This window comes from Erythrolamprus reginae, chromosome Z (genome assembly GCF_031021105.1).
Source record: "Erythrolamprus reginae isolate rEryReg1 chromosome Z, rEryReg1.hap1, whole genome shotgun sequence".
NCBI lineage: Eukaryota > Metazoa > Chordata > Lepidosauria > Squamata > Dipsadidae > Erythrolamprus > Erythrolamprus reginae.
Genome location: NC_091963.1, coordinates 90,914,902 through 90,930,954, shown reverse-complemented (window position 1 = coordinate 90,930,954; position 16,053 = coordinate 90,914,902). Strand labels below are relative to the sequence as shown.

At 37.9% G+C, this 16,053-nt stretch overlaps 1 protein-coding gene across 1 annotated transcript in view; it reads left to right on the top strand.

The window, feature by feature from the left end:
• The window catches only part of TECRL (trans-2,3-enoyl-CoA reductase like), a 96,415-nt gene that overhangs the window by 68,322 nt on the left and 12,040 nt on the right, over window positions 1-16,053 (top strand). Inside the window, exons 8-10 of the mRNA XM_070728910.1 lie at window positions 4,672-4,715; window positions 6,754-6,805; window positions 12,382-12,467. Of these exons, the coding sequence (XP_070585011.1) occupies window positions 4,672-4,715; window positions 6,754-6,805; window positions 12,382-12,467 (182 nt within the window). The remainder of the gene's footprint in view (window positions 1-4,671; window positions 4,716-6,753; window positions 6,806-12,381; window positions 12,468-16,053) is intronic.

Genomic DNA, 16,053 nt, shown 5'->3' with positions numbered 1-16,053 from the left:
GAAGTATTGATTGATTCAAAGGTACCAAATTCATGGATGGAAGCAAATATTACTTTGATTCCAAAAGAAGATTCAGATTTAATGCAGAATCATATCTTACTGAGTGCTAATTATAAAATATATGCTTCAGTAATGGCAGAGAAACTAAAAAGGGTTTTAAATGAATTTATACATTCAAATCAAAATGGCTTTTTTCTTAAGAGACAGATTAAAAACAACATGAGACTGATTTTAAATACACTGGAATACTATGGAATACATCATGGAAAACAAATGATGTTGCTTTTCCTAGAAGCACAGAAAGCACCTGATACCGTAAACTGGCAACCAATGTCACCACAATTAAAACATGGACCTTGGTGAGAGACTCATCAACACTATAAAGGCAATATACTACAATCAAACAGCAAAGATGATGGTAAATGGAGGTACAACAGAGAATTTCAATATGAAAAGGTGCAAGATGAGAATGTCCACTGTCTCCTTTACCATTCATATTGACATTGGAAGTGTCAAATATAAATATTAGACCAGACACAGAAATTAAAGGCATGGAAACGGGGAACGATATAAATACCAGGCATCTGTAGATGACTTGGTCTTTATCTTGGAAGACCCACAAAAAAATGGACTCAAACTAATTAGGAAAATAGAAGAAGAAAAATTCAATATTTTTTTTTTAAAGGAAAATAAAAGAATATGGTAAAGTTGCAGGAGTGAGAATAAATAAAGAAAAAAACTCAAAATAATGGTTAAAATATTACAGGCATACAGGAAAAAGGAACTAATGAGGAAAACAGGTATATATAAGGTGATCAGATTTTAACATTGCTAAAGAGGCATACCATTGATGGGGGGGCATCTTGATTAAAAAATTGGTGTATATGGAGCAAAAGAAATTCTTTTTCTTTCTTTCTCTCTCTCTCTCTTCCTTCATCGCTTTCTCTTTCTTTCTCTCTCCTTCCCTCCATCCCACTCTCACTCTTTCTCTCTCTTCCTCCCTCCCTTTCTCTCATTCACTTTCTCTCTTTCCCTCCTTCTTTCTTTCTCTCCCTTCCTTCATTTCTGTCTATTTTCTCTCTTTCTCTCTCTCTTCCTCCCTCCCTTTCTCTCTTTCTCTTTCTCTCCCTCCCTCTTTCTTTCTCTCTCTTCTTTCCTTTCTATTTTTTCTCTCTCTCTTTTTCTCTCTCTTCCTTCCTCCCACTTTCTCTTTCTTTCTCTCCTTTCCTTCCTCTCTTTTTTCTCTTTCTCTCTCTCTCTCCCTATTTCTCTTTCTCTCTCTCTCTCTCCCTCCTTCCTTCCTTCCCTCTCTCTCTCTTTTTTTCTCTCTCTCTCTCTCATTCTCTCTCTCTCTTTCATGACGCTCAGACATGGTAGGCATGCTCCTCCATGCAGCCACCAGACGGGAACATCAACAGAGTGCCCGATGCACCACCGATAAATCCCCGAGGAGCAGGAGCACCTGACAAAGAAGAGGGCCAGGACAGTAAATCCACTGCTTTGGCTTCTATGGGAAGCTGTCCGGGACTCGCCAGCTGCCCTACACATCTTGTCTCTCTCTCTCTCTCCCTGCGAGGGGGTGTGGCATCAGCTGCTCAGGCAGGCTGAGGAGCAGCTGCATCAGCGCCTCTTTAGTAGCGTCAATGTCTCCCGCGCCCATCCCAGCCCCCCATGGTGGAAGCTGAGCTGCTTGCCAGCCGATCCCTTCAAGTCACCTGATCGCATGGCAAGCAGCTCCAATGCAATCTCCAGCCGGCATTCAAGCCAGCGGCTGGTATGTAAAAAAAGCGGAACTTTTTAAAAACCCAGTGGGACAAATTGGCAAAAAATGGGACTGTCCCGCAGAAATCGGGATGTCTGGTCACCTTAGGTATACAAATAATCAAGAAAGTTAAATATTTAGAAATCCAACTAACAGCAAGGTGTGTAACAATTAAAGAAGATAATTATTATAAATTGGCACAACAAATTAAAACAGTTTTGGAGAAGTGGAAAAATCCACAACTATCATTAATAGGAAGAGTAGCCACCATAAAAATGAATATCCTGCCAAGATTCTAGCAGATAAAACAGCTATGAAAAAGTAAAAATATATGAAAAGATTGGTGATACAGTGATACCTTGTCTTACAAACTTAATTGGTTCCAGGATGAGGTTCTTAAGGTGAAAAGTTTGTAAGACGAAATAATGTTTCCCATAGGAATCAATGGAAAAGCAATTAATGCGTGCAAGCCCAAAATTCACCCATTTTGCCAGCCGAAGCGCCCATTTTTGTGCTGCTGGGATTCTCCTGATGCTGCCCTCCATGGGAAACCCCACCTCCAGACTTCTGTGTTTTTGCGATGCTTCAGGGGAATCCCAGCAGGGGAATCCCAGCATCGCAAAAACGAGCGCTTCGCTGGCAACGGAAGTCCGGAGGTGGGGTTTCCCAGCGAAGGGAGCATCAGTGAAATTGCAGCATCGCGAAAACACCGAAGTCCTCGAAACCCCACTTCCGGACCGCTGTGTTTTTGTGATGCTGCGATTTCACTGAGGCTCCCCTCGCTGGGAAACCCCACCTCCGGACTTCCGTTGCCAGCGAAGTGCCCATTTTTGCACTGCTGGGATTTCCCTGCAGCATCACAAAAACACGGAAGTCCAGAGGTGGGGTTTCCCATGGAGGGGAGCCTCAGGGGAATCCCAGCAGCGCAAAAAGGGTGCTTCGCTGGCAACGGATGTCTGGAGGCGGGGCATCCCAGCGGCGGTGGTGGGTTTGTAAGGTGAAAATAGTTTGTAAGAAGAGGCAAAAAAATCTTAAACCCCAGGTTTGTATCTTGAAAAGTTTGTATGATGAGGCGTTTGTAAGACGAGGTATCACTGTATAAGGAAATTACATTAACTTGGTTAAACAAATAGCATGTTTATTATTTCCTAAAATAATATACCTAGATAACACACTGTTCAATTGAAATTGGAATGTCCATATGTCATAAAGTAAAATGCAAACAAAAAATTACACACACACAATCATACAGTCTTCGGAGAGGGGCGGCATACAAATCTAATTAATAATAATAATAATAATAATAATAATAATAATAATAATACACACAAAAGAAAAGATCCTATACTCTGGCCTGACCTTTTATACTTTCTAGGTTCCCTTGCTACAACACACAGAGGAAGCAAAATCTAGCTATGATAGGGAGAGGGATCCCCTCATTCATACATATACACACAAACACACAGGCATATACACATTTCCCATGCTTTACATTAAAATTTAGAGGTACTCACCTTCTTTCCAAATAGCCTTTGAGCTCAAAATGCAACCCCCCTTTAAAACCTAGTTCCAAATGGTCAGGGTCCAAGAAAAAATTACCCACAGACTTAATGGGTCTCCTGCTAGCAAGAGAGGCTTACTTGGACAACGTCCGTTTGTTATGTTAGCTTGGGGTCCCATTTCTTGGGTACCAAATTGTTGTAAGGAATATCTTTCTGGTTTCAGTTCCAAGTAGGGAAAAAGACACTGGAAGCATGGTGATTGCTTGGGACAGCAGACCACATACTCTGAGGTCCTGGGGAAAGGGGGATCACATGCCTCAAAGATGTTGAAAAAGAGAAAAGGCATGACATGCTGAGACTCTCTTGGTTTTATGACCTCTCTTGGGCCCCGCCTCAGGACCTATCTGCTCCTGTGCAAGAAATGCACTCTGATTGGTTGTCAAACTCCCATAGGGCCAAATAGGAGTAACTTTGTAGGCTGACCTGAGACCAAGTTTGCTTGCGCCTTGCTGGCTGATACAATCTTCCCAGATGCCATGTGGCGAGATGGATAAAGAGCTAAACCTATCATGTCCTAAGGGTAAAGGTCTTAATCCAGAGGTGGGTTCCTCCCAGTTTGGACTGGTTCGCCCAAACTGGTAACAACCTGCGAGTGATGTCACAGTGATGTCATGGAACTAGTTTGGTTGCTGCTGATCTATGGGCACCACCATCTTCTTTTATATTTTTAATTTTATTTATTTATTTATTCATTATTTATTTATTATTATTATTATTATTATTATTTTGAGCAACTGCAGAAGCTGACTGCATGCATTGTGCATGCAGTCGTCATCTTGTTTTTGGCTTTTTAAAAATTATTTTTTATTTTTTTATTTTTTGGCAAAGCATGCATATGCATCTATAAATCACACCCATGAGGCACACCCACAAGGTGTGGGAGGAAGCAAACCAGCAGCAAGGTAATTTAGAATCCACCCCTGTCTTAATCACTGCACCCTGGAGCTAAAGGAAGCTGCTTTGTTTTTAGAACATGTTTCTCCTTTTCTCATCCAGGGAAACATATTCTTCCTTTTTCAATATTTCCTAGGATATTTCATTTTCTAGGAAAGTGGTAGGTGCTAATTTCCTTCAATATGTAATATAAATCAGCATTTTTGTTTCCTTTTGTTGGTTTAAATATATGGAAATATATTGAGTTAAATATTCTGAATTAAGCATTTGTTTTTGGAGTACATATTGATGCATAAATCACAATGATAGCAAATAATTAAGTTTCCGGGCAGACACAATTGTGTGAATTATAATTATATATTATTGTAGATACTAAAATGTTTCTCAATCATCGAATAAAATCACTTTTTAATAAAAATAATCACTTATGTATGGTTTTATTATATTTTCTAGCATATGGAAACAAGCAAGTTTCTTTTGCTACCTTTGGATTTCTGGTATGTAGAGGCAAGCAGTTGAAGAATAAATATGAGTGTGGAAAAAATCTAGTATATATAAATGTCTTTAGGGCAGTGTTTCTCAAATAGTGTGGCGGCCCCCGGGGGGGCGGAGCAATACCAGGGGGGCGCATGATCCCAGGGAATGTGCTTTTTTTAGCATAGGGAGTAGAGATTTTTTGCACCGAACAATAGCACAGATATGAATAATAGCAGGAGATATGAAGTGCAGATAACAAACCCTTAAGAGATAACATGGAAAATAAGAAGGATGAAAAGAAAGGAGGAGAGAGACGGAGATAATGAGAAAAATGTAAGTCTCCCGAAAGCTACAATGAGGAAATATGACAAAGTGTATGAAGTGCTTGGCTTTACTGTGACTATGGTGGGAGACAGGGAAAGACCAGTATGTTTACTGTGTCTACAACTGTTGGCAGTGCACATCATGAAGCCAAATAATTTAAGGCATCACTTAAATACATTACACCTGAATCATGCTGATAATCCGCTTGCATTTTTTCAGTGAAAATGTGCCAAATATTGCAAACAACCATCCTGGCAGAGAGTTGGGGGCACACAAAATGTTTACTTCTTCCTAGGGGGAGGCATAACAGAAAATAACTGAGAAGCACCAAATTAAAGCGCCACTTAAACACATTGCACCCAAACCACACTGATAAGACGCTTGATTTTTTTCAGCGAAAATGTGCTGAATATTGCAAACAATCGTCCCGGCAGAGAGTTGGGGGGAGGGGCTGAAATGTTTACTTCTTCTTGGGGGGGGGGCCGTAACAGAAAATAATTGAGAAAAAGTGCTTTAGGGGAATGACATTTGTGGAGCATCTTCTTTTGAAGACCTTATGTTTCTGAATTGAAACTTAAAAGCTGACATTCTAATGTTGATATCGAAGCTATATCGAAACTTGATCATATAAGCATTTTAAACCAAGAAAAAAGAGATATACTACATATAAAGAGTTTATTCATAAACTACAACTTATTAAGGTTACAAAGTTTTAATTTGCTGAGGAAAACTCAGGGTGATTGCAAGCCATGCAGCAGAGATCAAATAATGCTTAGCTAATTATATGCTTTTTTTTTTTGTCACAACCTGTGAACCAACTGAGTAAGTCAGGGATGGTTCCAAATGAGACTTGTTTTGAAGTCACTGTGCAGCCATCCTTAATAGGATTTTAGATTATTGCAATGTGCTGAAAAGCATTCAGAGACTACAGTTGGTCCATAATGCAGCCGCACGAGCTGTTGTGGGTGCACCTAGCTACAACCACATTACACCTATCCTTTGCAGACTGCATTGGAGGATTTTGATGGTATACCATCAGATCAATGGCCCCAAGTCTGCTGGAAAAGCAAGGTCTTTACCGCTTTTGTATGTTTTATTTTTGGTCGTGAGCTGCCTAGAATTCCTAGGGAGTTGGCCGGCATACAAATTGAATAAAGGAAATGAAGAAATAAATAATTAAATTTTATCAAAGTCCAAGATGTCTCTATCTTCCATTTGGAACCTTAGCTTCTTTTCTCATGTTTAGTCCACCTTATCCTCTCCCTACTCCACTTTTTAAACAGGGCGCAGGCTTCGTACAGCCTTAAAGTGTTGCAATTGATAGTCTAACACTTTTTTGTTTGGGATTTTTATAAATTTAAGTTGGGAACCTTCAATGTATTTAATGCTAAATGCTACTTAATTCTGGAGCCAGGCACACTAGTTATTGATAGCTACATGTTAGAAGCATAATAGTAATAAAAACAGCAGGGAGTACTCCATAAATCTCTAGTAAAGAAAGCCTAGAGGACATCGTTAATGTTGCTATTGTAGGAAAATGTTTATATTTTGTAAAGAGTATATTTATTTTTCTTGATACTCTTGATATTCATATTCTTGAACAGTATGAGAATATAAATAGGACTCACCTGCTTTTTGTTAACCTGAATTTACTAGGCTCTCCAGATAATGTATCAACAGATTACAAAATTATAGTGTCCAAAAAAATTGAAATAAATTTGAAATATTTTGCAGGTATGTGAAGCTGGAAACCATTTTATCAATGTGGCTTTGGTTCACCAGTCAGGTTTGTAGTCTATTTCTTCGTTCCTAACTTTTAATATTTTTCATAGCATTATTCTTGATATTTGAGAAATAGTTTATCATAAATTACCTTATGTAAACAGAAAATTGGTAAAAGACAATGTCTCTTTCTGGTTCTCTAGAGTTTTCTCTTAATTTTGGCAGGAGGTCTACTAATTAAAAATATTCTCTTATAGTTATCTTGTACTTCCTGAACTTCTTGAAAATGTTATCTTATAATTCCCGATTTTCTTGAATCTATCTAAAAATCTGTTTATTAACTTTATGGTAAAAAGAATTTAAAAATTTTGGAACAAAAGTCAAGCCATATTACTCAGAAACCTGAACCTTCATACAAATACTGATTGTAGAATAACTATGTTCTGAAAATGCTAATTGAATATTATTATAAATACATATTTTTTGCATTTCTGAATGATTAAGAAAATATATGTCATTACTAAAAGCCAGCATGAACTTGATGGCACATACTGTATTTTTCAGAGTATAAAACACATCTTTTTACTCCCCATAAGAGGGTGAAAACTTGGGCATGTCTTATATACCAAATGTATCCCCACCCAGCCATCCCCACTCTTTGATCTTTGTCTGCCAGCAATTTACCTCCTTGCAGCAGCCACCAGCAGAGCCGGATTAGCATAAGACACTGATTATCTGCCTCCTGATATTCAGCTGATTGATTGCAGTTGCTAACAAGCCCATGTCCTAAAATGAAAGTGAAACTAAAGCTGCGTAGAGGCAAATTGCTGCAGGGAGAGGCAAATCTGAAACTGACTGTTTGTTTTTTGCTGCCAGGGGGTAAGTCAATAACTATAAATGCCTGTAGAATGTTCAAATTATTAGACTTATTTTTAAAAGATTGCTTTATTATTGTTCTAGACAATTTAACAAAATGAAGAAGCTTGTTGAAATAAATGCTTGATTTGAAGAGGTCTAGTGCTTTTCAACGAGATGCCACTTGTCATCTTCAGGCTGATGCTTTCAGATTTGTGCTGGGATGAACAAAGTGTGATCTGAGCTGCCTTCCCTCTATAAATACTGGTGGGAAGATGTGGAGTGCTGGCTCAGCTGCTGCAAGCTGTGTTAAAACTTCCTGGTTAGTTGGTAGGGTAACACCTTGAGTAATTGATGGAATTGATGTATGCAGATAATGTATGCAGATTAGTTGATGTTTGCGGATTAGGGGTAATATCCTTAGTAGTTGTGGCAGTTGGAGCCTGCAGACTAGTCAACTGTTTTGTAATGTATGTCTGTAGTGTAACATTCCAGGTTTTGGTTTGGCTGCGAGTTTGTGGTCTGGTCATGGGTATATGGTGTGTGTCAGTTTGTTTTGTGTGTGTCGGAGGGGGGTGCAGCAGTTGGAGATGCTGCTGTGGTTTGGTTTCTGGGTGGTAGTTGCATTTTGTCTGTAGGGTGGGTGTGGGTTTGGGTCTGGTGAGGGTGATTGGTATTGGTGTCCTGTATTGTTCTGGGTCTGTTGTCAGTTTTCGTCGCTGGGATACATTTGTTGATAAGGACTAGTTTCCAAATATCTGGTAGGCGGGAGGTATATTTCTCTATTTCAATGGCTTCCATGATTATTCTTTTGTTGGAATGTTTAGTTTTGGAAATTAATTTAGTTCTTTCAAAGTCAATTTCATGTTCTGCAGTTTTGAAGTGTTGGAAAAAGGAGTAAGTTTTTTCTTCTTTTCTCACTGCGTTCTTATATTCTGCAATGCATGTGTTTACTCTCATATTAGTTTGTCCAATATATGTGGCTGGGTAGATTTTACATGGTATTTCATAACTCCTTGGTTTTCTAGCTGAATATTATCTTTGGGGTTTCTTAAGATGTTGACTATTTTTTGGTCTGTGCCAAAGGCTGTCTTGATATTGTGTTTGTGGAGAATTTTGCTGATTTTATCTGTGGTACCTTTGATGTATTGGTTGTCCTGTTCTGTGTCTCGGTTCTTAGGGGTTATCTCCTTTCGGATTAGGTTGGTGATTGTTTTTCTTTGGAATCTGTTGGAAATTAATATATTTGTGAGACTGTGTAATTCAGTTTCTAGGTGGTCTTTGTCAGCTAGGCGTTTGGTTCTGGAGATGAGAGTCTTGGCTACAGAATTGATCTGTGCAGGATGGTGGGGGGATTGTGCATTTAAGTAACGGTTAGTGTGTATGTTTTTTTCCCAGTAGAGGGTGTGTCCTAGGGTGCCATTGGATTTTTTGTAAATCAGGACATCCAGAAAGTGAGGTTGGTTGTTGGTTTTTATTTCCTTGGTGAATTATATTTTGGGGTGTAGGCTGTTGAGATGTGTGAGGAAGTTGTCCAATTTTTCTTTCCCATATGGCCAAATTACGAAGGTATACTTATTTGTTTGTTGGTTTATTTGCTTATTTGTTTGTTTATTTATTTGTTTGATTGTTTGATTGTTTGTTTGTTTGTTTGTTTTGTCCAATACACAATAATATACAATGAAGCTTATAGAGATATAGGAGAGAAGATATAGGTGATATAGGAGAGACTATAGGACAGGGGACGGAAGGCACTCTAGTGCGCTTATGTACGCCCCTTACTGACCTCTTAGGAATCTGGAGAGGTCAACTGTGGATAGTCTAAGGGTAAAGTGTTGGGGGTTAGGGGATGACACTACAGAGTCTGGTAATGAGTTCCATGCTTCAACAGCTCGATTACTAAAGTCGTATTTTTTACAGTCAAGTTTGGAGCGGTTAATATTAAGCTTGAATCTGTTGTGTGCTCTTGTGTTGTTGTGGTTGAAGCTGAAGTAGTCTTTAATAGGCAGGACATTGCAGCATATGATCTTGTGGGCAATACTTAGATCATGTTTAAGGCATCATAGCTCTAAGCTTTCAAAACCCAGGATTGTAAGTCTAGTTTCATAGGGAATTCTGTTTCAGGTAGAGGAGTGAAGGGCTCTTCTGGTGAAGTATCTTTGAACATTTTCAAGGGTGTTAATGTCAGAAATGTGGTATGGGTTCCAAACAGATGAGCTGTATTCTAGGATGGGTCTGGCGAACATTTTGTAAGCTCTGGTAAGTAGTGTGAGATTTCCAGAGCAGAAGCTATGTAGGATTAGATTAACAACTCTTGAGGCCTTCTTGGCGATGTTGTTGCAGTGGGCTTTGGCACTTCGATCTTTAGTTATTAGTATTTCAAGGTCCTTGACTGAGTGGGGATTATCTGTGATAATTTGTTTATTCGGTTTGTATTTGAAGTTCTGATTCTTTTTGTCGATATGTAGGACATAGCATTTGCTGGTTGAGATTTGGAGTTGCCATGTGTTGGACCAGTCAGAAACTGAGTCTAGGTCTTTTTGTAGAGTAGTTGTGTTATCAGTGGTGTTGAAGAGTTTTACATCATCTGCAAAAAGAACACAGTTGCTTGTGATGAGATTGCAAAGGTCTTTGACGTAGAGAATGAAGAGCGTTGATCCCAGGACGCTATCTTGGGGGACACCACTTTTAACAGGGACAGGTATGGATATGGAGCTTCCTATTTTGACCACTTCTTGACTGTTTGGCAGGAATGCAGTAATCCAGCTGTGGAGGGATCCTGAGATGCTATAGGATTTGAGTTTTAGAAGTAGTTTGTGGTGGATCACTGAATCAAAAGTTTTGCAGAAGTCAATATAAATTGCATGTATAGATTTTCCTTGGTCAAGATGAGTTGTCCATATGTTTTTGCAGTGGAGGAGATGTAGATTGCAGGATAGTTTTTTCTGAATCCAAATTGTTTGTTAGAGAGTAGATTATTAGTTTCTAGGCGGAGAGTAATTGATTGGTTTATAATTCATTCCATAACTTTACATGGGACACAGCATAGTGATATTGGTCTGAAGTAATCAACAAGAGAGGGGTCTCCTTTTTAGAAGGCGGGGATGACCATAGCTTTTGACCATAGTTTAGGAAGTGTGCTGGTTCTGAAGGATTTTTCGAAGATTATGCTCAGTGGTTCTGCTATAGCAGAAGAGAGATTTTTTAGGAAATATGCACATAGATCATCTGGTCTGACTGATAGGGAAGGTTTAAGGTCACATAATGCTTTTTCAACTCAGTCTTCAGTGAAATCTATTTGGGTTAGGTCATTGAGAGAGTTTGAGGTGCATGTCTGTCTTGAGGGAGGTTTTTGTTTCAGTTCTCCATAGGGTTAGTTGTTTGGATTTGTCCCAGAGTATTGGGTGGATTCTGTTGCTGGTTTTGAAGTAAAGAGTGAGTAGGTCTTTGTTGGTTTGGTCTAGTAGGAATCTTTTCCTGTGGAGTTCATTTCTGATTAGGGCTAATTCAGTTCTTTTCAGGATCCTTTCAGTGGATGGGGTTTTAGAATGGAATTTTAGTTTGGGGATCAAGTTTTTGTCTTGGCAGATGTGTAGAAATGTTAAGTCACATAGGATGGTGGAGATCCTGGTCAGCAAGAAGGTATCCTCCCCATAGCGGTACATTTGTGAGATTGTGTAATTCAGTTTCGACAAAGAGCACCTGAATATATGTATGTATGTATGTATGTATGTATGTATGTATGTATGTATGTATGTGCGTACATACGTATGTATTAAGGTATGTAGGTCTTGGTGTATTCAGGCTTTTTCCCATGTGAGATTGATAGAATCCTGGCCATGTTTCAACGAGGTCCCACTTGTCATCTTCAGACTGATGCTTTCGGAATATATGGAAATATGGTTGCAGGAATTGGATATGTCTAGTCTTGTGAAAAGGAAAGACTAGGAGATGACACGATAGCAGTGTTCCAACATTTGAGGGATTGTCACAAGGAAGAGGTCAACCTATTTTCCAAAGCACTAGAAGGCAGGACAAGAAACAATGGATGGAAGCTAATCAAAGAGAGAACCACCCTAGAAGGAGAAATTTCCCAACAGTGAGGCAATTAGCCACTAAAATGATTTGCCTTTAGAAGTTGTGGGTACTCCATCTTTGGAAGCTTTTAGGAAGAGACTGAACAGCCTCTTATCTGAAATAGTATAGGGTTTTCCTGTTTGAGCAAGGAATTGGACTAGAAGAGATCCAAGGTCCATTCCTACTCCATTATTCTGTTGCTAGAACATAAATACATTAATACTATAAGACTCTTAGTGCTGGCTCTTCCTTAACTGGTGGTCCACTAGGACATCTAGATCCCTCTCAGTGTTACTACTATTGAGCAAGATGCCACCTATTCTATACCTGTATTTGATTTTTCCAGTCTATGTGCAAGGTTTTTTCCCCTCATGGTAATATTGCTACTTTAAACAAGTAAACATTCATAACACACTTTCTAACTTGACAACTAAATTTAAATACTTTGAATGCATATAGTTTCTTTCCTGGAATCCTGTATAAACTTGTAAAATGAATGTTCATCTAAGCTATGAAAATCACAATAGTTAAAGAACAGTTGAAACTGAATTACATTTATAACATAAGTACCTGAATACAAAGTAAACATATAATGAAAATACTTTTTGTGTAAATGAAAATAGATATGCATACAATGAAATAAATAATATTTCATAAATATCTTCTAATTCCTGAACTCAATATTTTTCTTTTTCTTTTTTCCAACAGGAAATAAAATATCTTTCCCAAGTCCAACACTCAATCCTTTCACATGGATTTTTACACTTGTTTCCTGTCCAAATTACACATATGAGGTATCCTTCCTTCTTTCCTTCCTTCCTTCTTCCCTCCCTCCCTCCCTCTCTCCCTCCCTCAAAACAATTGATTGTTAAAATGGCCAATATTTTATGAAAAAGTGCTTACAATAGTTTAATAATGGAAGAGAATACTACTAGTGATGAAGTTATCTATTTTAGTAAAGAAAATAACTAAATTTGGAGAGCACCAATGATTCCATAATAATAACGTCCATGTCTTGATTACCCCATCAACCTACATTCCCTTCAATATGCCAGTCATTTTCACATTCTCTCCTCCTTCAACTTTCTGGAATTGCTCTATTAACAATCAGCCTTATAGTGATCCCAGTTTTGCTGCCTTTGGTCATTTTACCTACTCACTAGATTATTCACATATATCAAAGACAACACACATCATGACATTTGGGTGGTATTCATCAACACCTGACAACACTATTGCTTGATTTTCAGAAACTGTTAAGGTTTTACAAAAATGTGATGTGATCTTGCCCAATCTCTGGAAGTCACACTAGAGAGCTATGCTCCTGCATACTCTGCAGCCTCTGAGAATCAGGCAAGAATTCACATAATTTTTGGAGGCTGCAAAAGTCACAGAATAATATTTTCTGAATTCTTTCAAATGCCTTGGGTTAGGGCTATGCCACAGGGATTTGTCAATACAAAAAGAACATTGCCTTAATGTAAATATGAAAAGTGTGATAGATCTTAAGGAATGCTGGGTCATGAGGGCAATTGCACCACTCTCTAAAGCATGTCTGTCTTGGGGAATGATGTGAGATGGCCTTTTTGATTGGCAGTGTGAGCTAGGGAGGAAGTTAGAATAAAAATAGGTCACTATTCTAGACAAGTGGATGTCCTGCATCTTCTTAAAAGCTCCAGTGATGGATTGCCTACAACCTCTGAAGGTAAGCTGTTCACTGTTTAATTCTGCTTACTTCTTAGAAAATTAGTCCTTAGTTCTAGGTTGTTTCTCTCCTTAATTAGTTTTTATTCATTGTTGCTTCTCTTGTCTCTCTTTGTCACAGTCTCTCAAATATTTTAACCGCTATGATGCCTCCTATAGTCTTTCTTTTCACTAGACTAAACATATCCAATTCCTGAACTATTCTTCGTGTTTTAGCCTCCAGCCCTCTAATAAACTTGGGTGCTCTTTTTTGCACTCTTTCTAGAGTTTCAATATCAATGTGTGACCAAACATGGATTTAGTATTCTAAGTATGATCTTACTAAGGCTTTATTTTAAAAAAAGTACTAATAAATCATATAATCTTGATTGTATCCTTCTGTTAATATGACCTAGGATTGCATTAGCTATTTTGGCTGCTCATATTTAAGTGATTGTCCACTAGGACTCCAAGATCCCTCTTGCAGTTCTTGCTATTGAGGCAGGTACCCCCTAATCTCTATCTGTGTATTTCATTATTATTTTTTTGCCTCAGTTTAAAACCTTACTTTTCCCTTCATTGAATTTCATCAAAGACTACATGTTGACTGTGGTTTATCAGTCAATTACAATTACAATCCATATATCAGTGATACTAACCAAGAAACAGGTTTTAGTGTACTTTATCAAATGCCTTACTGAAATCCAAATAAACTATGTCCACTACATTTCATGTCCACTAATTTAGGCACTTTGTTAAAGAATGAAGTAAACTTTGTTTGGCATGATTTGTTTTTGACAAACCTGTGTTGGCTTTTGGTTACAACTTTGTTTCCTTTTATGTTTTCTCAGATCTATTATTTGATTATGTTTTTCAGGATCTTCCCAGGCTGATTGGTCTGTCGTCCACCCCCCCCCCTTTTTTTTTTAAAGCTGGGAACAACATCAGCTTTTTTTCTGACTTCTGATAGTTCCTTGGTGGTCCAGGACCTTTGAAATAGTGTATATGATTCAATGATTCTAAGATCATATCTGCCAGCTCCTTCAAAACTCTGGCATGTAAACCGTCAGGTCCTGGCAATTTGAAGTTATCTAGAGAATATAGGTGTTCTCTTATCATTTTCTTACTTATTTTTATTTGTAATCTTAATCTGTCTTTTATGGTTATGTTCTTCATTGGTTGGGCTATATTATCATTTGGAGCAAACACAGATGCCAAAAGTGAATTAAACAGCTCTGCCTTCTCTCTATTGCCTGTTTTTTCTTGTAATTTTCTTTAATTAGTGAATTGATTGTTTCCTTGACTTTTTTCTTGTTTTTTTTTTAATATGGTGAAAGGACTTTTTTTTTTAATTATTTGCAAGTCTTAGCTTTCTTGACTCCATCTTTGCAAATTCAGGCTATTTGTTGGTATTCTGCTCTAGTAATGTGTCCCTCTTTCCATATTTTGTATCTGTCCTTTTTGTCTTTCAGAATAGGAGAGAGTTCTTTGTATAATCATGCTTGTTTTTCTTTTTCAGTGATTTTGAGCTGGAGTAGGCTTTTATAATCCTATTTTTCAGAGTTTCCCAAGCTCCTTGAATTGTGTTCCCCTTTAAGATTTTAATCCATTGAATCCTTCACAAACTCTTTGTAAGTTTGTTAAAATCAGCTCTTTTAAAGGCTGAGGCATTGTTATATTATATTATATTATATTATGTTATATATATGTTATATTATATTATGTCATATTGTTTGTACTTGTGTTATATTGAATTTCAATATGACAGGGTCACTCTCACCCAAAGTTCCAGCATTTCTTTTCTGTTAGTAAATACTGTGTTAGGTCAAGTAAAACTGTCCCTCAAATTCCCTCCTCTATCTTTCAAATGACAAAGTTGTCATCTAGATTAGTTAGGAACTGTTTTGATCTCCCACTTTATGCAGAATTTGCTTCCCAATTGATATCAGGATAGTTAAAGTCCCCCATGGTATGTTTCCTACATACATTTGTTAACTGATTAGCAAAAAGTTCATCTATTTCATCTACTTGGTTGGGTAGTTTGTAGTATACACCTATGGAAATGTTTTCTTTTTCTTTATATATTTACCCATATGCATTCTAGGAGGCTTTCATTTTGGGTGGTGTACATCTCTGTAGAGATGTCATGATCTCTTACATGTAAACAACTCCATTTTTTCTTTTGCTAGGTCTATTTCTTTTGATCAGTTTGTGTCTTTCCATCAATATATTCCAATCATTTCATCCCACTAAATTTTGATAATAGTAACTATATCATACTTGCCATTGTGTACTAGTATTTCAAGTTCATTTTATTTGTTTTCAAACTTTTGAGGAATTGAATATAAGCTGAATCCTTTATGGCTGATCATGGGTAGGCTTCCAAGTGTTTGTTCCTTTCCATCTGTCAAGATTAACTCAAACTTTCAGCTATATTCTACTTTTCTCACAGTTTGACAAAGAATGGGGGGTGGAATGTAATACAAGGGTAGGAGGAATAGCATCCAAGCAGCATCAATTCCTGTGAACCATTGCTCCTTCCCTCAAATGCACCTAGAGCAGATGTCACAGCAGGATCAGCTAGTTCCAAAACAAAATGAACAAAAGTGATCGTTGGATGTAATGACTGTAGGTGGCCCACGGGGAAAGGAAAAATGAACTATGTGTGCATGTATGTGGGAAGCTCAGAGCTGGTTT